The sequence below is a fragment of the Odocoileus virginianus genome, chromosome 14 (genome assembly GCF_023699985.2).
Source record: "Odocoileus virginianus isolate 20LAN1187 ecotype Illinois chromosome 14, Ovbor_1.2, whole genome shotgun sequence".
NCBI classification, from domain to species: Eukaryota; Metazoa; Chordata; class Mammalia; order Artiodactyla; family Cervidae; genus Odocoileus; species Odocoileus virginianus.
In genome coordinates this window covers 54,195,370-54,220,769 of record NC_069687.1, presented here as the reverse complement: position 1 = coordinate 54,220,769, position 25,400 = coordinate 54,195,370, and the positions used below count along the sequence as shown (strand labels likewise).

Below are 25,400 nucleotides of genomic sequence, written 5' to 3'. Positions count from 1 at the left end.
TTACTTTCACTTTTCACTCTGGTGCATTGGAGAAAGAAATGGCAACCCACTCCAGTGTTCTTGCCTGGAGAATCCCAGGGACAGAGGAGCCTGGTAGGCTGCCGTCTCTGGAGTCACACAGAGTCGGACACGACTGAAGTGACTTAGCAGCAGCAAACTGGATTCTTAATCAGCATTATCTCATGTCTTGCTAATTTGGTTTCTTTGATCATCTTCCCCATCTTGGTAACTGGCAACTCCATCTTTCCAATTGCTTAGGCCCAAACTTTTAAAATAATAATTGATTCATCTTTTTCTTTGACACTCTATGAACAGACTGTTAGGAAATCCTTTTGGCTCTGTCTTGGAAATATATTTAGAATTGGACATTTTGTACCATCTCAATATTATCCTGGTCCCCATCTTACTTGGATCATTTCAGTAGCATCTTAACTGATTTGCCTACTTCTCTCCTTACCGGCTGTAGTTACTCAGAGTTACAGTGTTAAAATATAATTCAAATCTTATTATTCCTCTTTTCAAAACTCTGATCATTTCTCATTTCAGCCTATGTCCTTAAAATGACCTGTAAAACCCACATAATCTCATCCCTGTTATGTCTGTGACCTCATCTTGTTTTCTCTGCCTTACTCTGCTCTAATCACAGTGGCTTCTTTACTGCTTTAGGAAACAGCAGTCATGTTACTTCCCCAGGGCCTTTGTACTTTCAGTTCCCTCTGCCTGAAGCCTCTTCTCCTAAATATCCACGTGTCTTACTTCCTTCTCTCTGTATTTTTGCTAAGTTGTCTCATTGACCTTATATGACCACCTTGTGAAAAATCATGTTGCCCCTGTCTGAGCATTCCGTATGTTTCTTCCTTGTCTTGCTTTTCTTCATAGTACTTTAAACTATTTGATATATAACACATGGTATAGTTAATCTTTTATTGTATTTATAGTTTATATTTATTTATATTTGTTTTGATCTTTTTTGAGTTTATTTTGTTTTCCTCAAGTGAAATGTAAGCTCCTTGGTTGGAGGAATATTTGCCTGTTTTCTTCACTGTTACATCTTTAGCTTCTAGGTGAGTATCTGGCAGGTAGTGGGTATCAATGAATATTGTTAAATGGATATTTTTTACTTTAGTTTTTCTTACAAGGTTAACAAAAATCATAAGGCACATGTCAGTGAATCAGCAAGATTTAGATCCAGATAGTACTACAGATGTGGAAGATGTTGCTGATGCTGAAGAAGAACTTATTAAAAAATGTGAAGAAATGTGGAAAGATATGGAAGAAGTAAGTATCAAGACATAAAAGTGATATACTAATTAATTACTGTAAGGTTGAATTCTATTTCAGTTATAGACTTAAGAAAGAATTACACTGGTTTCTGAAAGCAATTATGCATGTGTGCAGTTGTGTCCGACTCTTTGTGACCCTATGGACTGTAGCCATATGTGACCCTCTGGACCTGTCAGGCTCCTCTGTCCATGAGATTTTCCAGACAAGAATACTGGAGTGGGTTGCCATGCCCTCCTCCAGGGGATCTTCATGACCCAGGGATCGAACCCGCATCTCCTGCATCATCTGTATTGGCAGGCAGATTCTTTACTGCTAAGCCACCAGGGAAGCCTGAAAGCTGTTATATTATATGATAACTACTTACATATTTTTTAGACTTATAAGCATTCATTTTAGAAATTTTATACTAGATGAGCTGTAGAAGGAGAAAAAATTATGGCAGTCCCTGCCCTCAAGGAGATTATCATCTAATGCAGGCAATCACAAATTATAATATGGTGGTAAAGTTTAAAGATTATACTTAAGAGGAGTACTAAGCCTAGCCTGAAAGTGTCAAAGATAGCTTTCTTAAAGAGGAAATAATACTGAATTCATTTCAAAAGGATAAATAGTTAGCCTGTGAAAGTGGGAGAGGTATACAAAGTTATACTTTGTTCTTTATAAGAACAAAATATATAAATGTTGGGAGAATTTAGAGAACTCTAAGTAGAATAGTATGACATTTAAATTAGGAGAAGAAGGATTTGTAGAGTGAGACTGGAGAGGTAATTAGGGGCAAGCACATGAAGGACTTTGTTGAATGAATATTATGGGGAACTATTAAAGGATTATAAACATGAAGTGGCATTATGAGATACCTTGTTTGAGGAAATAACTCTGGTGGTTTTGAAGAAGATGGAATGTAGAAAAGTGAGACTACAGAAGGAAAGAATATTCAGGAGGCTGTAGTAGTGGTCCTGTAAGAAGTACTAAAGCCAGAGTCTTGTCATTGCGAATAGAAGAATGGATTCAAGAGGTACTAAGAAGATTGGACTTAAAGGACCTGGAGGTTAATTGTTGTGAAATGGTGATGGGGAATTACAGATAGTTTTAGGTTCCTAGCTTGGGCCATTGAGTGGTTAGTGGTTTTTATTTTCCAAGATAGAGAATAGAAAGGGTAAGAAGACTTTATACTTAATGGAGTTTGAATGAAAATATGAATTAATTTATAAAATTTGATTGAATTATTTGTACATTTTCTGAGTTAATGAGATAGAATCACTCTGGTGCACTATAGTATACTGGTAAAAATTTGTTTTACTCAAAATAGTGTGATATATGATACAAGCCATAGACATTTTTTTTACATCTTATTCCCAGTAAAATTTTACATTAAGGCAGGTTAATGTTTTTTTATTTTTTTCCTTTTTAAAAAATTATTATTTTTTAAGCATATATCCTTGGTACTCTGTGATTACTGAATTTTTAAGGTACTTCGTGTTGCTTTTGAAATATTTTCAATATAGAATTTTGAATTTAAAAAGTAACATGAGACAAGTGCTTGGGCCTGGTCCACTGGGAAGACCCAGAGGAATCGGGTGGAGAGGGAGGTGGGAGGGGGGATCGGGATGGGGAATACATGTAACTCCATGGCTGATTCATGTCAGTGTATGACAAAACCCACTGCAATGTTGTGAAGTAATTAGCCTCCAACTAATAAAAATAAATGAAAAAAAAAAAGTAACAAAACATTTTTATGGAAAAGTATTGCAATTAGAAATAAGCACAATTAAAATTTAAGTTGCCCATATTTTTACTTAGATATAATCACTATTAACAATTGTGAATTCTTTTTTCAATAGCATAGTAGCAATGTCTCCTGATGATTTTATTTTCTTATGATTTTAATTGTCTTCTTGTTATCTTTCTGTAGTGCTTTCCCCCTTGTTCTATTATTTCCTATTTTTCCATTATCTAGTTTCTAATTCACCCTAGCTATTTTTGTTTTTTTTATGCTCATTTTTTCATTCTGTGTTGAGTCAAGAGTCCACTTGTACTTTTGTTGTGTTCATGTTGGGACCTGTTTGACTTCCTTCTTGATCCTCTTGCTTAGGAAGTAAGGATTTTAAAGATTGCTGTCATACATAAGATATTTGTATATTGTTTTAGAGGAATAGTACATTGATATAAAAGGATAGAGAAAAGAAATTGTCTATGGTATATACTGTGTGATTTGTTTTTCTTTACTTTTTAAATCAAGTGTCAAAACAAATTATCACTTACTGGAACTGAGACACTCACTGATTCAAATGCTCAGGTATGATTCCTTTTGTCCTTCCTAAAAGTAGAATACATTGTGTTTTAGGTACAAAATGTGTTTGTATTTATGCCAAGTATAACATTTTTGTTACTGCCTGTATACTTAATGATTTGGAAAATTTTCTCTTCTTTCTGATTTAAGAGAAATATTCTAAAAGCTTTTTGAATAATCTGTTATAAGTAAATTCTTTATTATTTATGTTTTAACAACTGTGCATGCATTCATTATGGAGTGAATTGCTCATTGGCTGCTATCGTGATACCTTGTTAAAAATTAGAACAAAGACTGTCCTATGTTGTGTTAGGTACACTAGCCACAGTTATTTACTTTCTGTGTGGAATTTTTAACTAATTTTACCCTAAGGTTCATAAAAGGATTAAACTATTCATCTGAATAATCAAAGACCTATGGAATTAGTTTAGAAATACACCAGTGGTTCAGTGCAACAGGTTAAAAATTTAAAGTGTGACAGAGATGACAGCACAATCTTTGGGAAAGGGATGAATTAGTTAGTAAAGAATAGTGGTACAACTAGATATTCATCTGGAGAAAATAAAATTGGACTTCTATGTTTTATTATAGAAACATAAGTTCTAGATGAATTGCTATGAAAACCTAAGAAAAGCTGGAGACTGTGCAGTCTTGGTAGAGACAAAAGAAAATGGCTTGGCTAATAATAGAAATCTAGACATGGTAAAAGAAAATTTAGATGCATTTGACCATATAAAAAGTTAAAAATGTTTTTATAATAAAAATTCTAAGAACAGTTAAATGTGCAAATAATTCCAATGAAAGTTCTCCAGAAATACTGGGAGCATGTCAAAAGACATTGGGACCTATTGAAGGCACTCAGCTGTCCATATTTGGTATCATGTGAGCATCAAAAAAAGGCTTCAGCTGTTTATAACAATATGAAAACATTAAAATCTATGAGCATAATGCTCCTAAGTAATAAATGAGAATGAGTGAGAAAGAGACAAGGAAAATGCTAGTTTGTCACTTTGAAAAGTGCTTATTACAGCAGATGTTTGAAAACTGGTCATAAAAAATCAAGTCATCTTTTGTAAAAAGGTTTGTATCCATCAATAAGTAAATAATGTTCTTTTGTACAGGGTAAAACTGAATTATATTTGGGAAATCATTGTACAATAAATAAATTATCTAGTTTCCTTGGGAAATGTGATGCTTTTCTTGTAGAAATTGAGACCTACTGAATCAGAATCACTAGTTAAGTTTCCTGAATGATTTTCAGGCAATAAGCCAAACATCAGTTTTGAGGGAAGTGCTTAGGTAGTGGTAAATAATCAGAATCCTGAGATAGTCAATAATAACATTATCCAAAGATTCCACAAAATGTCTTTTCCTATTGTATTGGGGGTCTCCAACATTCCTCCCAGGTTTTATGATTCTATACAATTATTCAGAGGGCTCAGTCTGTAGTCGTCATATTCATGACTGAGATAATTATTGCATTGAAATGATACAGAATAAAATCAGCAAAGGGAAAAGAAGCATGGGTTTAAGTCCAGAGGAAACCAGGCATGAGCTTTCAGGACCCTTTCCCAGTGGAGTCACAGAAGACATACTTAAATACCCCAGTGAGTTGTGATGAGTGTGAAACATTGTCTACCAGGGAAGCTTATTAGAGACTCAGTCCAAAGTTTTTTGTGGGAGGTAGTTAACATAGGCCAGAGAAAGCAATGGCACCCCATTCCAGTACTCTTGCCTGGAAAAATCCCATGAACAGAGGAGCCTGGCAGGCTGCAGTCCATGACGTCGCTAAGAGTTGGACATGACTGAGCGACTTCACTTTCACTTTTCACTTTCATGCACTGGAGAAGGAAATGGCAACCCACTCCAGTGTTCTTGCCTGGAGAATCCCAGGGACGGGGGAGCCTGGTGGGCTGCCGTCTATGGGGTCGCACAGGGTCGGACACGACTGAAGCGACTTAGCAGCAGCAGCAGTTACATAGGCACCCTTTAGCCTGTCAGTTATCAAAATACCAGACCCTTAGGAGGAAAGCAGGTGTTCAGTATAAATTGTATTTTCTCACAGTTTAGGCACAGAGAGCCACTCTTGTCAGATTGGTGGGAACCTACTTAAGATCCAGGCTCCTAGATGCCAGGGGCCAACCTTGCAAGCAGGCCTTTAAGGATAATTTCAGGCTTGCTTAGTTTATTCTTTCCAGCATATCTATTCATTTCAAACATTCAGTATTAAAGCTTAGTCCATTTTCTAAAGCAAGAAATTAAATGGGAAAATGGTAGGATTTCTCAAATTTTTTAAAAATCACTTTAGAAATACTACTTTTTTCTTTGTTAGAAAGGGTTTAATTTTATAGCAGTATCAGATATAATTTGCGTATTTGCCTTAGCTGGGCTTTAAAAGGTAAGAGCTGAGTTTCATCAGTATAGTATGAGGTTAAATTATATTTTTTAATAGGTTAAAAAAATGAATGTCGGTAACTTTATGTATTTTGATCTAATATTTTCAGGAAAAGTGATATAGAGTCCTTACCATTTTGATAGTTTTGCCTAGTTTAAATTTTACTTTTTAAGGATTTGTTATGCTTCTATAGTAATAATAATAATTAGCATTTATAAGTGACTTTATAGTTCTCAAAAACTTTTTTACATTCTTGTTTAATTATCTCTAAGAAAATTATGTTATACTCTTCTTTGGTAAAAATTTGTAATACCTATAGATGAATTTTTATATAATTAAGTAAATCTTTCAGAGACTAGGTTTTTCCATCTGACTATTCAACAGCCAGTGTTATGATTCAGAGTAGGGTCTTGAAGCTTCCTGATCTGTATTTTAAAAATTGATTAAACAAGAGTACTTGAGGGACTTCCTGGTGGGTCAGTGATTGGAATTCGCCTGCCAATGCAGGGGCTGTTAATTTAATCTGTGGTCTGGTCTATGGGTCCAGAACTAAAATCCCACCTGCTAGAGCGCAACTAGACCCTTGCACTGCAGCTGCTGAAGTTAGTGCACTGTCGAGCCCAACTGCTCAGCAACAAGAGCAGTTCCTGGTTCCTGCAGCTAGAGGAAGCCTCAGCAACAAAGAGCCCCTGCACCACGGCAAAGCACAGCCAAAAATAAATACATATGTTTTAATTATTAAAAAAAAAGAGTACTTGGTAACTTTTTAATATAGTTATTGCAGCAATATTTATTGCATTTTTAAAAATATATATATATTTTTTAAATTTTTGACTGTGTTGAGTCTTCTGCTGTGTGAGGGTTTTTCCCTAGTTGTGCAGAGCAGGGGCTGCTGTTTAGTTGCGATATGTGGGCCTCTTGTTGTGGTGGCTTCTCTTGTTGTGGAGCATGAGGCTGTAGGCACACTGGCTTCAGTAGGGGTGGCTTGAGAGCTCTAGAGCACAGGCTCAGTAGTTGTGACACATGGGCTTGGTTGTTCTGTGGCATGTGGGATCTTCCTTCACCAGGGTTAGAACCAGCATTCCCTTCATTGCAAGGCGAAGTCTTAACCACTGGACCACCAGGGAAGCCTCCCTATTGCATTTTTGAAATGTAAGTTTTTGATCTGTTTGGCTACCTATAAAAGTTATGTAGAAGAATAAAAATGTTCTGAAATTTAAGCATGTGTTAGTCACTCAGTTGCGTCTGACTCTTTGCAACCCTGTGGACTTTAGTCTACCAGGCTCCTATGTCCATGGGGTTTCCCAGGCAAAAATGCTGGAGTGGGTTGACATTTCCTTCTCCAGAAATTTAAGCATACATTGATGTTAATTTTATGGTCTAATCTGGTAACACATTTATCACATAGATTTGTAATTTATCAAGATTAAAATGATTGGAATCACCTAATATCAGAAACATTTATTTTAATTTATTTTTGGCTAAAGGGATATACAATTTACAAATTTTGGTATAGTAAAACTTTTTTTGTGTGTGAGTGTGTGATTTGTGGAATAAGTCTCATTTTATAATTGTTTTTATATATGTATTTAACTGCTCAGTTAAACTAGTTGCAGTTTTGCTAAAAGTGCATAGAAAGAGGAAAAAAGCATCTTTCAAGCAAATTTGTCTTTAAAAATTGGCAAGAAATAACTTTTTTTTTTAAAGAATATTACTTCAGAGAATAAACTTAATGTACTTAGTTGTTTTAGGTTGAATGCTGAAATTAGAAATGATCATTTTTAGGACTGTATTGCTGCTATAATGGCAATTTATAGGCTATAATTAATGTGACTTAAAGGAAAATTATGTTGGGAGTAATAATTTTTTATAGTTTAGATGGCTGTTACATTAGCCACTTATTTTAGGGACTTGTATTAAAGTATTAAGACTGTTTACACATTCATCTATGAATAGATATGAATATTCCATAGGAAATAACTTTGTTTTATTCTCTTCTTTTTTTTTAAATAGCTGTCATTATTAATTATGCAAGTGAAATGTTTGACTGCTGAACTTAGTCAGTGGCAGAAAGAAACTCCTGAAAGTAAGATTCTTATTTTTAGATTTATATTTTTATAAGCAAATTAATGTTGAATTAATTTAAGGATCACAAGAAGAATTCAAGATGTGTTTAACTTTCTTGAAATTGGTCTATATTCCATTGCTATAAGGAAGTCACCTTAGTTTTCTTTTTTTACACACAGAATTTCATACTTCTTTTTTTTTTTTTCATTTATTTTTATTAGTTGGAGACTAATTACTTCACAACATTGCAGTGGGTTTTGTCATACATTTCTTTATTATTATAGATGAGCATGTCTGCCTCACATTAGAATATAGTAATCTTGATTATGGAGACTTTATTATAGCCATCACTTTATCCTCATAGACACTATTTTATATGCTCAGTAGAAACCGTATTGTTTCCTAATGAATGAAACTTACATAGTGGAAGAGAGAAATTATTTTAGATACTTGCATTAAAAGCTACATAAATTTTATGTTGCCTTTTGATTTGTCCAACAGTATTTTTGCCTTTAGTTGAGAAACTGAAAATTACTTAGAAATCTGTGGTTATAATACCCAGCTAGGAGATATTTTTCTGTTATTAAAGATTGCATTCCTTTTAGTGGTATGTCTGTCTGTATTCAATCTTCCATATGGATTGTACTCTCTTTTTTCGTTTAGGTCTCCCTTCTGCTTTCTTCTACCCCTCTGTTTCCTTTCTAACTTTCTTTGTTTCCTCTCCATTTTCTTTCAGTTATCAGAATTCTTTTTTCTCATTCTCTTCCTAAACAATTTTATCTGCATTCTTGTTTTAAACTATTAGGTTGATGCAAAAGTAATAGCAGTTTTGCAGTGTTGAACCTTGCCATTTAATATTGGAATATAATCTTAAATAAATGTGGTTATGTTATACATTTAATGCACATTTCTAGCTTTATGGGTTTTTTTTGCTAATGGCATTACTTGCTGCTTATTTTACATTTATTTTAGACTAGAGAAATGGTGTTAGACAAAAAGGAAGTTCTAGTGGTTTTTCTTATATGAGTTCAGAATGGTGATGAAGCAGCGGAGATAACTTGCAGCATCAACAATGCATTTTTCTCAGGAACTGCTAATAAACGTATAGTGCAGTGGTGGTTCAAGAAGTTTAGCAAAGGAGATGAGAGCCTTGAAGATGAGGAGCACATGGCCAGCCATCAGAAGTTGACAACAACTAGTTGAAAGGATCATTGAAGCTGATCCTCTTACAACTACACAAGAAGTTGTGGAAGAACTCAACGTTGGCCATTCTATGGTTGTTCAGTATTTGAAGTAAATTGAAAAGGTGAAAAAGCTCGTTAAGTGAATACCTCATGAGCTGACTGAAAGTAAAAAAAAAAATCGTCATTCTAAGTATTTTCTTACTGTACACAACAATGAACCATTTCTCAATCGAATTGTGACATGTAATGAAAAGTTGATTTTATATGACAACCAGTGATGACCAGCTCAGTGGCTGGACCAACAAGAAGCCCCAAAGCACTTAAAGCCAAACTTGCCCAAAAAAGGTCATGGTCACTGGTGGTCTGCTGCTGGTCTAATCCACTGCAGCTTGCTGAGTCCTAGTGAAACTATTACATCTGAGAAGTATGCTCAGCAAATTGATGAGATGCACTGTGCACCTGCAACTGGCATTGGTCAACAGAAAGGGCCCAGTTCTTCTCTATAACAGCACCTGACTGCACAGCACACAGCCAGTGCTTCCAGAGTTGAATGAACTGGGCTATGATGCTTTGCCACATCCACCATATTCACCTGATTTCTTGCCAATGGACTACCACTTCTTCAAGCATCTTGACAACTTTTGCAGGGAAAATGCTTCCACAACCAGCAGGAGGCAGAAAATGCTTTCCAAGAGTGTCAAATCCTGAAGCCTGGATTTTTATGCTACAGGAGTAAACTTATTTCTCATTGGCAAAAATATATTGATTGTAATGGTTCCTATTTTGATTAATAAAGATATGTTTGAGCCTAGTTATAATGATTTAAAATTCACAGTCTGAAACTGCATTTACATTTGCTCAACCTAATATTATGTTCATGCCAATGTCCACCATTGTTTTATGTCTTCACTACTACCTAGTAGTCTTTTTAATTTCAGCACCTCTGATATGTATGTATATACAATTGTGATTTTAATTTACATTCAACCTTATATCTTGTTGCCTCCTCTAGCATTATATTGGGCATCTCAAAGACTGCTCATACTCTGCTATTAAAATGTTGGTGTTCAGTGCTTTTTGCTTCTTACTCTATATGCTATTTCAACATTATATTTTTATGCTCCTATTTTAATGTGATATATCTGTATTAATGACTTCTATATTAGTTTGTTAGTGCTGCCATAACAAAGTAGCATGACCGAGTTGCTTAAACAACAGAAGCTTTTTTCCCCCGTCACAATTCTGGAGGATAGAAGTCCAAGATCAAAGTGTTGGCAGGGTTGGTTTCTTCTGAGGCCTCTCTTCTTGACCAGTAGACTGCCTGCCATCTTCTTCCTATGTCTTCACATGGTCACCCATCTGTGTTCTAATCTCTTTGTATAAGCCATTAATAATGGAGTAGGGTCCACCCTGTTGACCTTATTTTAACTTAATTATGATCCAGCTCCAATGCAGTCATGTTTTGAGGTACTAGAACTTAGGACGTCAAAATATGAAATTTGGTGGAGTGGGAATGGATGGGAGGATAGGGAGAGGACACAAAATTTCCACAGTTTTCATGTCTGTATATCCATAGCAGACTTCTCTGTAACATCACACTTGTATATCTCTCTACCTTCCAGACGTCTTACAGTCTTACATAAAGACCTTGAACTGCTAGCACTGAACACACTGACTTGTTGGTCAAATACCCACCTTGCCTAAGTTTGTGAATCCCATAGGCTGCCACACTGGAAAGAGTTTTAAAATCTTTATAGTCTTAGAGCCTGCCATATTGGTTGAAATGTTTGTTTGAATATGAAGTGCTACTTTTAGTCACACTTGTCAAAAGGGACATTTTTAAACTTTATATTCTTAGAATCCTTTTCATTGTATAGCTATCCCAGGGCTGCCTATAGTTAGTCCTATTTAGTTATACAGGGCCTATGAATTACATAGCTCTTTTCTGTTAGAAAACCCTTTAGCATGGAAGAAAGCTTAGGAAGTTTCCCGTAGTGTATCATTTGAGAAATTTTAGTAACACTTCATTAGGAAAAGTAAATTAAGTATAAGAATTGAACTTTTGTAAGTATAAGGATTTGATTTTGTTATATGAAAATAGAATATTAATTTATAATCATCCTACTGGCAGAATTTTTAAAAGAGTTTAATAATATTTTTGCTGTTTCGTAGTCATTGCTTCCAGAAGATTAAAAAAAAAGAATCTAGCATCCTATTTTAAAATTCAAAATACACATTTTCTTCTGTGAAATTCACTTTCTGGGAATCTATCCCACAGAAATGAAAGAATCAATGTATAAGGACATAAATAAAAGAATGTTTCCTGCATCATTGTTTTTTGAGGCTAAACTCTAGACACAAAGTCAGTGCTCAATCAATAGTTAAATTGCTCAACACATTTGATGAACTTACCCTGTGGAATATTATGCAGTGATTTAGAATTATGAATTTGACTTACTCCTGATGAATGTACAGGATTTCCATGTGGGTTCAGTTGAGTGAAAATAAGAGTAATGTGTATGGTATGATCTCATTCTAGTAAAACTGGGAATGACAAAATTAATCATCCTTTGTTTGTATATGTACAAATATGCATAGACTGTATACATTGGATCTGTGTTTGTATGCATAGAATCATTTAACCAGAGAGAAATATTTAAGAAACACGCTGTAGAATATTGATTTTGTTTTTGATGGATTGGGAAAATAAGAGAAAAAGGCACTAAAAACAAAATGTGAAAATATGACATTTGTCTAATGTGATACATAATTTGGCTATATATGCAAAGGTGTTAAATAAAAATGTTTATAAAAACTGAACACATCTCATAAACATTCTATTGTATATAAATGAAAAGGGAAAGCAGTATCTTAGAAACTACAAAATCAAATTCTTAATTTTTGAGAGATAACTAAGCATATGTATAATTTTTGTTTGTTTTGTTACTGTAGTGATTCCCCTGAATGAAGAAATTCTGGTAACATTAGGAAAAGAAGAGGTAAGTCACTGAGTGAATTTGTAGTAATCCAGAATAGCTTATGACAGAAAGTATTTTGGATAAGTTCATGCCATAACGAGTGAGATGAAACCATTTTAAAATTGTATTAATTATGTTTTAGGATTCTTCAGATTTTTGAATTTTGAAATAAATATATAAACTTTACTTTTGTATTTAATTTTTGTTGATTAAACTTCATAATAAATGCTAAAAGTTTAAATATAAATGATTATACATAAACATCTGTCGTTAAAACCTAACATAAAGGTCAATAAAGATGTTTTTTAAAGCATCAGTTTATTAGATCAAAGTTTAGGAGGTAAGATAGAAGCAAACAAGAATTTTAAATAAAGTTATAGAGCATTGAAATAGATAAATATCTATATTCTTAGAGACAGAATCTGCTGAATAGAACTGAAGAAAGGCTTTGGATTTGAAGGAACCTGGTACTTGAAAATTCAGGGTTCAACTGTAGAGCTTAAAATAAGATTTCTTTAAAGTAAGAACAGACCTCTTGGCCTTTTCTCTCTCTCTTGCAATCAAGTGGCTAACTTTCACCCACACACCTGAAACTGGAGGTATGTTATATGGAGACATTAAACTATTGAGGCTTTGACCTCAGCACACCAGGTTTAATAAGGTTGGTATGAGGTCAAAAGTCAGAAAGTTCAAGTTAACATTTGTAATACTGTGTTGTAGAAGTACCAGCTCCTTCCCTTGATCTATCTACAGGGTTCCTTTGTTGTTGTTAAGTTGCCAAGTTGTGCCAGTCTCTGTAACCTCATGAACTGTACCATGCCAGGCCTTCCTGTTCTTCACTGTCTCCCTGAGTGCTCAAACTCTTGTCCATTGAATCATTGATGCCATCCAACCATTTCATCCTCTGTCACCCCCTGCGCCTCTTGTCCTCAATCTTTCCCAGCATCAGGGTCTTTTTCACTGAGTTGGCTCTTCACATCAGGTGGCCAAAATATTGGAGCTCCAGCTTCAGCATCAGTCCTTCCTACGACTATTCAGGGTTGATTTCCTTTAGGGGTCCTACAGTATGGTATAAAAGTAGCCTCAAACTATAGTTAAAATAACCTCTGGAAAGTGTAATGGCCCTAGAAAAAAGGTCTATAAGTATTAATACAGGGGGGTTCCCAGTGGAAAGCAGGATGGATGTTCATCAAATAGTAGTTTATGAATGGAGTTTGTTTTTGAGCTTTAAATGTGAATTACCAAATTTCATTCAACATAGTGTTGGAGTTCCTAGACTCAACAATCAGTCAAGAAAAAGAAATAGAAGGATGCTAAATTGGAAAGGAAGAAGTAAAACTATCACTGTAGATGACATGATATTATACATGGAAAATCCTAAAGACACTACTAGAAAACTACTAGAACACTTCAGTGTATTTGGTTAAGTTTCAGAATACAGAATTAATACAAAGAGATATATTACCTTTCTCTACACTAACAAGGAACTAATGTAGACATGTAAGACAGTCCAGAAAGAAACCCACACATTTTTGGTCATTTAATCTACAACAAAGGAGAGAAGAATTTACAATGGAGAAAAGACTGTCTCTTCAGTGAGTGGTGCTGGGACATCCATAAATTAAAAAAGTAAAACTAGAACATTCTCTATCACCATATACAAAGTAAACTCAAAACAGATTAAAGACAGAAAAGTAAGACCAGAAACCATCAATCTCCTAGAGGAAAATATGGATAGAACACTCTGACATAAATCGTAGCAATGTTTTTTTAGCTTTGTCTCCTAAGGTAAAGGAAATAAAAGCAACAGTAAACAAATAGGACCTTATTAAATTTAAAAGCTTTTGCACAGCAAAAGAAAACATCAACAAAATGAAAAGGCAACCTACTGAGTGGGAGAAAACATTACCAAATGCTATGATTGATAAGGGGTTAATATCCAACTTACATAAATGACTTATACAAGTCAACATCCCCCCCAAAAAAAACACCTAGGATTTCCCTAGCAGACCAGTGGTTAAGACTGCATTTCCACTGCATGGGGCCTGGGTTCAATCCCTGGTTGGGGAACTAAGATCCTGAATGCCACGTGGAAACAATCCCCCCAAAATTAAAAAAAAAAAAACAAGCTGATTAAAATGATAATACCTCCTGCTTGTCAGTATGACTTGTCAAAAAGAATACAAATAACAAATGGTGAGGACATGGAGAAAAGGGAACCCTCAGACACTCTTGGAAACATAAATTAGTGCATCCTCTGTGAAAAACAGTAAGGCAGTTTCTCAAAAATCTAGACTACCATATTACCCAGCAACTCCACTCCTGGGTATATATCTGAATAAAACAAAAATACTAATTCAGAAAGATACATGCACCTCATTGTTCGTCAGTTCAGTCACTCAGTCATGTCCGACTCTTAGTGACCCATGGACCACAGCACACCAGGCCTCCCTGTCCATCACCAACTCATGGAACTTACTCAAACTCATGTCCATCGAATCAGTGATGCTATCCAACTATCTCATTCTCTGTCGTCCCCTTCTCCCACCTTCAATCTTTCCCAGCATCAGGATCTTTGCAGATGAGTCAGTTCTTCACATCAGGTGGCCAACGTATTGGAGCTTCAGTATTACTCCTTCCAATGAATATTCAGGACTGATTTCCTTTAGGATGGACTGGTTGGATCTCCTTGCAGTCCAAGGGACTCTCAAGAGTCTTCTCCAACACCACAGTTCAAAAGCATCAATTCGTCGGTGCTCAGTCTTGTTTATGGTCCACCTCTCACATCCATCCATACATGACTACTGGAAAAACCATAGCTTTAACTAGACAGACCTTTGTTCGCAAGGTAATGTCTCTTGCTTTTTAATACGCTGTCTAGGTTGGTCATAGCTTTTCTTCCAAGGAGCAAGTGTCTTTTCATTTCATGGCTGCAGTCACCATCTACAGTGATTTTTGGAGCCCCAAAAAATAAAGTATGTCACTGTTTCCATTGTTTCCTCATCTATTTGCCATGAAGTAATGGGACCAGATGCCATGATCTTCATTTTCTGAATGTTGAGCGTTAAGCCATCTTTTTCACTCTCCTCTTTCACTTTCATCAAGAGGCTCTTTAGTTCTTTGCTTTCTGCCATAAGGGTGGTGTCATCTGCATATCTGGGGTTGTTGATATTTCTCCCGTCAATCTTGATTCCAGCTTGCGCTTCATTTAGCCTGGTGTTTCACGTGATGTACTCCACATATAAGTTAAATAAGCAGGGTGACAATATACAGCCTGACCACTCCCTTCCTGATTTGGAACCAGTCTGTTGTTCCATGTCCAGTTCTAACTGTTGCTTCTTGACCTGTATACAGATTTCTCAGGAGGCAGGTAAGGTGATCTGGTGTTCCCACCTCTTTAAGTGTTTTCCATAGTTTGTTGTGATCCATATAGCCAAAGGCTTTGGCATATTCAATAAAGCAGAAGTAGATGTTTTTCTGGAACTCTGTTGCTTTTTTGATGATCCAGATGTTCAAGCTGGATTTAGAGAGCTTTCTTTTTTCTTTTTCTCTTTTTTCTAATACAGGCTTTTAGTGGTGTAAATTCTTATCTGAATACTTCTTTTGCTTTATTCCAGAAACTTTAATCTTACTTTTATTTTCAAATAGTTCATCATAATTTCTTATTTTTCTGAGGATTGTGTTTTTGACCCATGGATTATTTGCAAGTTATTTTTAGCATCCAAATTTTCACATTTTTCAAATAAATTATTTGATTATTAATTTAAGTCCATTATTGGACCATATTTGATGTGCTATCAGTGTTGTCTATATCATACCTAAAAATGCCATCCCTGCTCCCCATTTCTGTACTCTTGCTTTGACCTATTTTTACAATATCGTATTTATCCCTTTCTGGAGTTTCAAGTTTGTTTCTTTGTTTGGATTCCCCTCTTTGTTCTGTTCACTTTTGCATCCCTGACTCCTTCAATAGTACCTAATGTTAACAATTGATCAAGAAATATTTGTTGAATGAGTGATACTCTTCTGTGTCTGTTTAGTATAGTCTCCTTAGAAAAGAGACCTAATATGCCTGGTTACTGAAAATTTTCCATAGAATTGCCTTTCAGTATGAAATTACAATTTATTGCTCAAAACCTCTTATATTTTTAAATTTAACAGTGCAGTATTACATAGAACTTAGTACCTGGTGTATATTTACCTTTCAAAGACTTTTTTGCTAGCCTTTTTTTGCTGTTGATTTCTGAATGTATATCCTAGTATGTAAATTTCACTATTGTTCAGACATATAACTATCTACAAGATTAAAGATTAAACAATTAATTTTATTTATTTTGTTCTAGTTCCAAAAATTGAGACATGATCTTGAATTGGTGCTATCTACTATTCAGTCAAATAATGAAAAATTAAAGGAAGACTTAGAAAGGTATATTTATAATTGCCATTAGTCTTTTATATATATTGAATTAGCATTAATGTTTATTTGACTATTGTTTGTTTTGCTTTTTCATGTTCAAAGGGAGCAAAAATGGTTGGATGAACAGCAACAGATACTGGAATCTCTTAATGTACTACAAAATGAATTGAAACAGCAGGTTGTGACATTTTCTGAATCAAGGTATTGATTTTGTGTTCTAGGTTTTCAAAATAGGAGAAATTATTTCCTTTTTTATGTTGTATGAAATGCATAGATGAAAAGCAGGTGAATTTTACCAGAAATTGTCTTACCCTGACTTTTACTAATTGCTAAAAGTTACATAATCTTTTATTAATAATTTGACTTTTAGTTTTCCTATGTTAAATAGACTATCTCATAAAGCTAGTTATTTGATTTGAGCAATGAAGATTGAATAGAGTATTTGATTAATTTTATGAATAACCAATTCTTTATATCTAAGTGTTTTATCAACAAATTAATTATCTTATTTAAAAAAAATCTTTCTAGAATTTTTAATGAGCTGAAAACAAAAATGCGTGATATAAAAGAATATAAGGAGAAACTCTTGGTTACCCTGGGTGAGTTTCTCGAAGACCATTTTCCTCTGCCTGATAGAAACGTTAAAAAGAAAAAGGTAAGTTGTAGAGAAGACATTCTTGTAGATATTCATATATGAAATTATTGTAGTAAGTTCAAATGTAAATTTTCTGATGAATTTTCTTGTTTAATACGCACTTCAGAGATATAAGCTTGCATCCCTGGTGGCTCAGATGGTAAAGCGTCTGTCTGCAATGTAGGCGACCTGGGTTCGATCCCTGGGTTGGGAAGATCCCCTGGAGAAGGAAATGGCAACCAACTCCAGTACTCTTGCCTGGAAAATCCCATGGATGGAGGAGCCTGGTAGGCTACAGTCCATGGGGTCGCAAAGAATTGGACATGGCTGAGTGGCTTCACTTTCTTTCTTTCTTTCTTTCTTTTCTTTTCAAAGATATAAACAAATAGGTACATGTACAGAAGTATTCCATCATCACGTTATGGTATTTATTGAAAAATTAGAAGCAATCTAGTTATTCAATAAACTATAAACATAATTTTTTTACATTGTATTCATATAGTGGAGAAAATGGAGATTTTAAAAATAATGTATTGAAAAAAAAATAATACTATCAAAGAAATTGATGAAATGCTAACAAATTTTTGTGAGAGGATAAAGCATATATGATTAAATTGTATACCAAAAAGTCTAATTGGTACCAAAAAGTGTAACATTGCTTTATGCCTGGGACTAAGATTGTAGGTGAGACTTGTTTTTGTTTTCATTTTCATTATTTTCCAAATTTTCTATAATAAACATATGTAACTTAAAATCAGAAGATACCTATAGCTGAGGTAAGTTATTGACTATTTTAATAGTAGTTTTGATGAAATAAAACTTTTTCACAGAAGCAAATAAATATTTCATTGAGTGACAGAAGGTTGGAAACAAGCACTTTAATTCATTTTTAAAAAGAAAAATGGGGTATAAATAATAAGAACTTGTGGGCGTAGGATAGGCATTGAAACTGGTTCCAGAATGATCTTCCTAAAAGTTACATATTTAATAATTTATTTAATCATATATTTAAAAATATACATATTTTAATCTTTTTAACATAAAACTTTTTTTTTTCCCAACATAAAACTTTTGATCCCACCCTCTGGGATGAAGTCTATAAACTCCTTAGAGTAATGAATTTGTATTCTGAATTTTGTCTATGTCTGTAGCCTCCTTTCCATCTTTATCCATCTCTTGTATGAGTCCATTCATCCATGCTGTTGGAGCATATGTACAGTTTGACCTGTCACTTTTTTGTGCCTTATACGTGCTATTCCCTCTGGTTACAAGAGATTTCGTATCTGATGAGGATAGTAAATTCCTTCTTAAAGCAACTCAAACATCTTTTGTATGAGGCACTGAATGAAGGTTAGGTGTCATCTTACTAGCATTTATTAGATGATTTTATAGTAACAATTTATGTCTCTCTCTTCACCTACCATGCTCTGTGAGCTGCTTGCTTTGTTTAATTCGTATTTGTATTTGTACTGTCTTTCATACCTAATTGTAGTACCTCTGAGTTCATGTTTCTTGAATTACTGTGCACATGCTAGGGAAAGGAGAAAGTTTTGTTTTCTTATAATCTGTGTTTGTTTATTCTTCTCTTTCTTCTTTGTAATTATCAGTAGGCTTTACATTTGTTATGGAATATTTTTCTGATTCTGTCTGTTATTATTTATACCCATTAGTCGTTTCTGAAATTGTTGACAGGCTTCTGTTAACCATTTCAGTTAATTAGGATCCATCACGTCTTAATGATCATAGTCTTTCATTTTTTCCCAGTTATTTTTATTAGCTGGAGGCTGATTGCTTCACAGTACCGTGGTGGTCTTGCCGCACACTGGCAGGAGTCAGCCGTGGAGCTGACGTGTCCCGTCCTGAGCCCCTTGGTGATCACAGTCGTAACTCGGTGGTTTATTTCTGATTCTAGCCTCCCTTTTTCCACCTGTTTTTTTGTTTGTTTTAAACCTCTTAAGGTTCTCCGCTAATAGAACCAGAGATTTGAGATATTCTTAAAAGGAAGCACATATTACCAGAAGTTATCATGAATTTGTTAAGTCATATTGGATAAGCTCAGTTTTTTTAAATGAAGTATATGAACTATTGATACATATTACAAAATGATAGGTTACTTTCTCTGTCAAGCTAGAAAAATGGATGTATTAGTGGTCTCAAGCTGCTATAACAAAATACCAAAGATTAGGTGGCTTAAACAAAAGAAATTTATTTTCTCACGGTTTTGGTGGCCAGACGTCTAAAGTGCCTTCAGTTTATTTAAAATGAGTAAATTGTATTATTTATTTTTAACTTTCCCAGTTTTATTGCATTTATATTTTGTTCTATACCATCATTCATGTATACATTTAGTCTTTATTGTACATTGTTAGATTCCATTCTTATTTTACCTTTGATTTTTGAAGTTTTAAGTTTAATCCATTATTTGCTATGATGGGTTTCTTTAACAATTAGTGTGTTCAAGAAGAATTCCTGGGTGTTTTATTTTTGAAATTTTAACTGCTGACATAGTTTGCTGTATAATTAGAGGCTTATCTTTGGCAGAGATTTAAAAAAATCAAAAGACTTGGTAGTGGGTTTCTCCATTTTTCTTAGATGGAAATGTGCTGTGGAGAAGTTGAGGCCAACCTGTAGATGTTTTTTGGCATGACTACTTACCTGAAAGATTCTTTATGTCTGATCTTCAGTAACTTAATGAGGATATGTCACCATGTTGATCATTCAGTATCAGTTTTGCTTTGATGATATATTGTTTCTTGGGGCAGATTTAGGTCACATTTCATTTCATGAAAATTTTATTATATTTTGTACTGCTTTTGTTGTTCAGTCGCTAGGTAGTGTCCGACTCTGTGTGACCTCATCTTCTCTATCCTTTACTATCTCTCTGAGTTTGCTCAAACTCATGTCCATTGAGTCGGTGATGCTGTCCAACCATCTCATCCTCTGTCACCACCTCCTCCTCTTGCTGTCAATCTTTGCCAGTATCAGCGTCTTTCCCAAAGAGTCGGGTCTTCAGGTGGCCAAAGTACTGGAGCTTCAGCTTCAGCATCAGTCCTTCTAATGCATATTCATGGTTAATTTCCCTTAGGATTGACTGGTTTTATTTCTTTGCTGTACTAGGGACTCTCAAAGGTCTTCTCCTGCACCACAGTTTGAAAGCATCAATTCTTTGTTTCTCAGACTTTTTTATGTTTCCATTCTCACGTCCATGCATAGCTACTAGAAAAACCATAGCTTTGACTATATGGATCTTTGTCAGCAAAGTGATGTCTCTGCTTTTTAATGTGCTGTCTGTGTTTGTCATAGTTTTTCCTCCAAGACGCAAGCATCTTTTAATTTCATGGCTGCAATCACCATCTGCAGTGATTTTGGAGCCCCAGAAATTAAATCTGTCACTGTTTCCAGTTTTCCCCCATTTATATGCCATGAAGTGATGGGATCAGATGCTGTGATCTTCATTTTTTGAATGTTGGGTTTTAAGCTGGCCTTTTCACTCTCTGCTTTCACATTCATTAGGAGGTTCTTTAGTTCGTCTTCGCTTTCTGCCATTAAAGTGGTATCCTCTGTATAACTGAGTTTGTTGATACTTCTCCCTGCAATCTTGATTCCAACTTGTGAATCTTCTAGCCCGACATTTAGCATGATGTACTTACTTTGCATATAAATTAAATAATCAGGGTGACAGTATACGGCCTTGACGTATTCCTTTCTCAGTAACATTGAACCAGTCCGCTGTTCCATATCCAGTTCTAACTGTTGCTTCTTGTCCTGCCACACAGGTTTCTTAGGACACAGGTAAGGTGGTCTGGCATTTCCATCTTTTTAAGAGTTTTCTACAGTTTGTTATGATTCACACAGTCAAAGGCTTTAGTGTAGTCAGTGAAGCAGAAATAGATTTTTTTAAAAATTCCTTGCTTTTTCTATGATCCAGTAGATCTTTGCAATTTGTTCTCTGTTTCCTCTGTCTTTTCTAAATCCATCTCATACACCTGGAAGTTCTCGGTTCACATACTGCTGAAGCCTAGCTTGAAGGATTTTGAGCATCGTCTTACTAGTATGTGAAATGAGAGCAGTTGTAACGTAATTTGAACTTTCTTTGGCATTACCATTCTTTGGGATTGAAATGAAAAGTTATCTTTTCCAGTTCTGTGGCCACCACTGAGTTTTCCAAATTTGCTGGCATATTGAGTGCAGCACTTTCATAGTATCATCTTTTAGGATCTGAAATAGCTTAGCTAGAATCCCATCATCTCCACTAGCTTTATTCATAGTAGTACTTCCTAAGGCTCATGAGACTTCACACTCCAGGATGTCTGGCTCTAGGTGAGTGACCACACCATTGTGGTTAGCTGGGTCATTAAGACCTTTTTTGTAAAGTTCTGTGTATTCTTGCCACCTCTTCTTAATCTCTTCTGTTTCCTTTAGGTTCTTGCTGTTTATGTACTTTATTATATGTTGTTATAACATTGCCTTTATTATTTAATTATATTGCCATTTCTGTCCTTTATTATATGCTTATCATATCTTGATGTTTAAACATTTTTTGTTTCATTATAATTTTTTTTCTCTGCATTTTCTTTGATTGTCTCAAACCTTTATATTTTTATCTGTGCCTAGCTGCTGCTTCAGAGAAGGCAATGGCACCCCACTCCAGTACTCTTGCATGGAAAATCCCATGGACGGAGGAGCCTGGTAGGCTGCAGTCCTTGGGGTCGCTAAGAGTCGGAAATAACTGAGTGACTTCACTTTCCCTTTTCACTTTTCTGCACTGGAGAAGGAAATGGCAACCCACTCCAGCGTTCTTGCCTGGAGAATCCCAGGGACAGGTGAGCCTGGTGGGCTGCCGTCTATGGGGTCGCACAGAGTCGGACACGACTGAAGCGACTTAGCAGCAGCAGCAGCAGCTGCTTCTTACTTCTTTATCAGTTTGGTAATTGTATTTGCTTTCATCACTAGTGAATCATATGCTGCTTTTTACCTCTCTTCCATTTAGTAAGGTATTAGGGGGACAGGAGATGATGATCTCCAGTTTTACCATCTTTACTAAGTAATCACATTTGTTTTTGTCAGGATTATTTTACTATTTCTTTTATATATTTGTATTTCTATAAGACCTTATAAGGACTCTGTGGTAATCTTTGACTGCTGTCAGGAAAGTACTGGATTTCACTATAGTAGGAAATGTAGGTAATTGAATATCTGAACTCAAAATCTCCTGGTTTCACTTAGTACACTGTCTTGGAAGATTTCCCATAGAACCTTATCCTATTGAATATTTTTAGCAGTAATTTGGATAGAAGTAGAGAACATAGTCATCAAAGTTTGTAAATGATATGAAACTGAAGAGGACTAGAGAGTAAATTTTTTGGATGATAAAATTAAAACTGTATTTTTTAATTGCCATGATAAAGTAGTATAGTCTGAATAAAATAGAACGATATTTAGTGGAAGTACATAAAATATCTTTCTTGGGTTTAAAACATTAAAGAATAAAGGAGACATATCTTAGCTAGATACAATGAAACTCTAGAATGGAACTGGAATGAGATCTATTCTCTGTCATTCCAGGAAAAAAAGAACTAGTGAGTTGAGTTAATATTAGGAACCATCAAGAACTGTGAAAAGATGAGCAAATCTCCCCAGGAAGCAAGTTTTCTGTCCTGAAACTGTATCATTTCTGTCCTGAAACTGTATCATTTCAGTCTAAAATGTCATTTGCTTGGCTATTTCGATTGGGGTGGTTCAAAAATTAGATTTTCCTTTATATGAGTATATATAATATGTGTAATATACTTTACCCATTATATATTTATAGATAGGTAGGTAGGTAGTCTGAATTGTATGTTTTAGTAATTACAAAAGATTTCCCTGTCTTAGAGAATGTTTCAGCTGTATTTTTATGAACCTTAATATTTAGTACAACAGGTTGTTTTCTTTCAGAATTCTTTTTTTATATATAAATTAATTAATTTATTTATTTTACTTTACAACATTGTATTGTTTTTGCCATACATTGACTTGAATCTGCCGTGGGTATACATGTGTTCCCCATCCTGAGCCCCCCTCCCACCTCCCTCCCCACAGAATTCTTTTAAAGTCATCTCATTTTAAATGTTTGGTTTTAGTGTATCTTGTATCATTGCAATCGAGAGATATTAATTTAAAAGATTTAAAAAATTTTTTAATAGTCTAATAGCTTGCCATTGTCAGAACTGAAATTTTAATTCCTTATTATTCACATTTCCCTCAAAGAAAGACATTCAAGAATCAACTGCACAGCTGATAACACTGCATGAAATGTTAGAGGTAAGTGTTTTGTGTAGTTGTTTTGTCTTCAAGATTTGTCTTGATTAGTGATTTATCGACAATTATACACAAACTTGGGGCTTCCCAGGTGGCTCAGTTGTAAAGAATCCACCTGCCAATGAAGGTATGAGTGTTTGATCCCTGAACAGGGATGATCCCGTGGAGGAGTAAGTGGCAACCCTCTCCAGTATTCTTGCCTGAAAAATTCCCATGGACAGAGGAGCCTGACCGGCCACAGTGTATGGGGATTGCAAAGAGTTGGATGCAACTGAGTGACTAAGTACAGGCACATACTCAGGTTTGAAAAAGAAAAAAAGGCTGCTTTAGTTTTTAAGGTATACACCAAATTTTATTACATATATTAATTTATCTTTAGTATAAAATTAGTTTCTATTTTCTGTGTAGTAAGAAAGAATATTTTTTAAGAGCAGATGAAACTAAAATCTTACCCTTAATTGTGTTCCAGATTATTACTTTAAGAAAATTTTTATATTGGGATGGGGAATACATGTAAATCCATGGCTGATTCGTGTCAATGTATGACAAAACCCACTGCAATATTGTGAGGTGATTAGCCTCCAACTAATAAAAATAAATGAAAAAAAAATTTTTATGATGTTATTTAGTATCTACACAGTGAAATCCTTTGCTGTTATGTAATCTATACATACTTTCTCTGCCTGACATTTACTTTTTTTTTTAAGGAATATCTTTGACCCTTAAAAAAAGTTTTTGAGCTTTGGCCAAGTTATCAACTTTATTAAATACTTTAGATCTTGATATGACGACCTATTGCAAATTGGGTGAACAGGAAGGTAGATGGTCTGTGAAGAGCTGTTTAACAATTAATGTGACTTTTTAAAATAATTGATAAGCTTAGAATAAAGTGATTTCAGAAAAGTTGCTTCATAGTAATTTTATGAAAAGTCTTTGTCTAGTTAAAGTCTTCATTTATCTAGCTAAGTGTTTTTGAATACTAAAGTCTTTAGCTAAGTGGTTATGGTACTTCTACTTTCCTGTTTACCCAATTTGCAATAGGTTGTCATATCAAGATCTGAAGTATTTAATATAGTTGATAATTTGGCCAAAGTTCAAAAACTTTTTTAAAGGGTCAAAGATATTTGTGGGGACAAAAAAAAAAAGTAAATGTCAGGCAGAGAAAGCATGTACCTTTGATACCTCAGGATATCTTAATATAGAATATTATTACTTTGAAAAGCAAAATACAGATTTTTTTATTTTTATTTTTTCCATTTATTTTTATTAGTTGGAGGCTAATTACCTTACAATATTGTAGTGGTTTTTGCCATACACTGACATGAATCAGCCATGGATTTACATGTGTTCCCCATCCCGATCCCCCCTCCTGCCTCCCTCTCCATCCCATCCCTCTGGGTCTTCCCAGTGCACCAGCCCTGAGCACTTGTCTCATGCAAATGAGGTACCATTACACGCCAGTCAGAATGACTGCTATCCAAAAGTCTACAAGCAATAAATGCTGGAGAGGGTGTGGAGAAAAGGGAACCCTCTTACACTCTTGGTGGGAATGCAAACTAGTACAGCCACTATGGAAAACAGTGTGGAGATTCCTTAAAAAACTGGAAATAGAACTGCCATATGACCCAGCAATCCCACTCCTGGGCATACATACCGAGGAAACCAGAACTGAAAGAGACACGTGTACCCCAGTGTTCATCACAGCACTGTTTATAATAGCCAGGACATGGAAGCAACCTAGATGCCCATCAACAGATTTTTTTAGATTGTAATTTGAGTCTTTCAGCATATTCCAGTTTGCTTCCAATTTATACTGAAACTAAAACTACTATTTCTCATGGATGACTTGAT

At 34.8% G+C, this 25,400-nt stretch overlaps 1 protein-coding gene across 5 annotated transcripts in view; it reads left to right on the top strand.

Moving 5' to 3' along the window:
* Positions 1-25,400, top strand: part of CENPK (centromere protein K) — a 31,661-nt gene that overhangs the window by 3,580 nt on the left and 2,681 nt on the right. The window contains exons 2-10 of one of the 5 annotated variants that reach the window (XM_070476758.1): positions 1,127-1,278; positions 3,524-3,580; positions 7,983-8,055; positions 12,173-12,219; positions 16,542-16,624; positions 16,718-16,816; positions 17,144-17,270; positions 21,864-21,938; positions 23,499-23,552. In XM_070476758.1, coding sequence (XP_070332859.1) covers positions 1,162-1,278; positions 3,524-3,580; positions 7,983-8,055; positions 12,173-12,219; positions 16,542-16,624; positions 16,718-16,816; positions 17,144-17,270; positions 21,864-21,938; positions 23,499-23,552 — 732 coding nt within the window. In that variant the 5' untranslated portion in view covers positions 1,127-1,161. Of the gene's footprint in view, positions 1-1,126; positions 1,279-3,523; positions 3,581-6,870; positions 7,122-7,982; positions 8,056-12,172; positions 12,220-16,541; positions 16,625-16,717; positions 16,817-17,143; positions 17,271-17,376; positions 17,430-21,863; positions 21,939-23,498; positions 23,553-25,400 lie in introns of those variants that run through there. The other 4 variants (XM_070476761.1, XM_020910354.2, XM_070476759.1 and 1 more) reach the window with 4 other exon arrangements.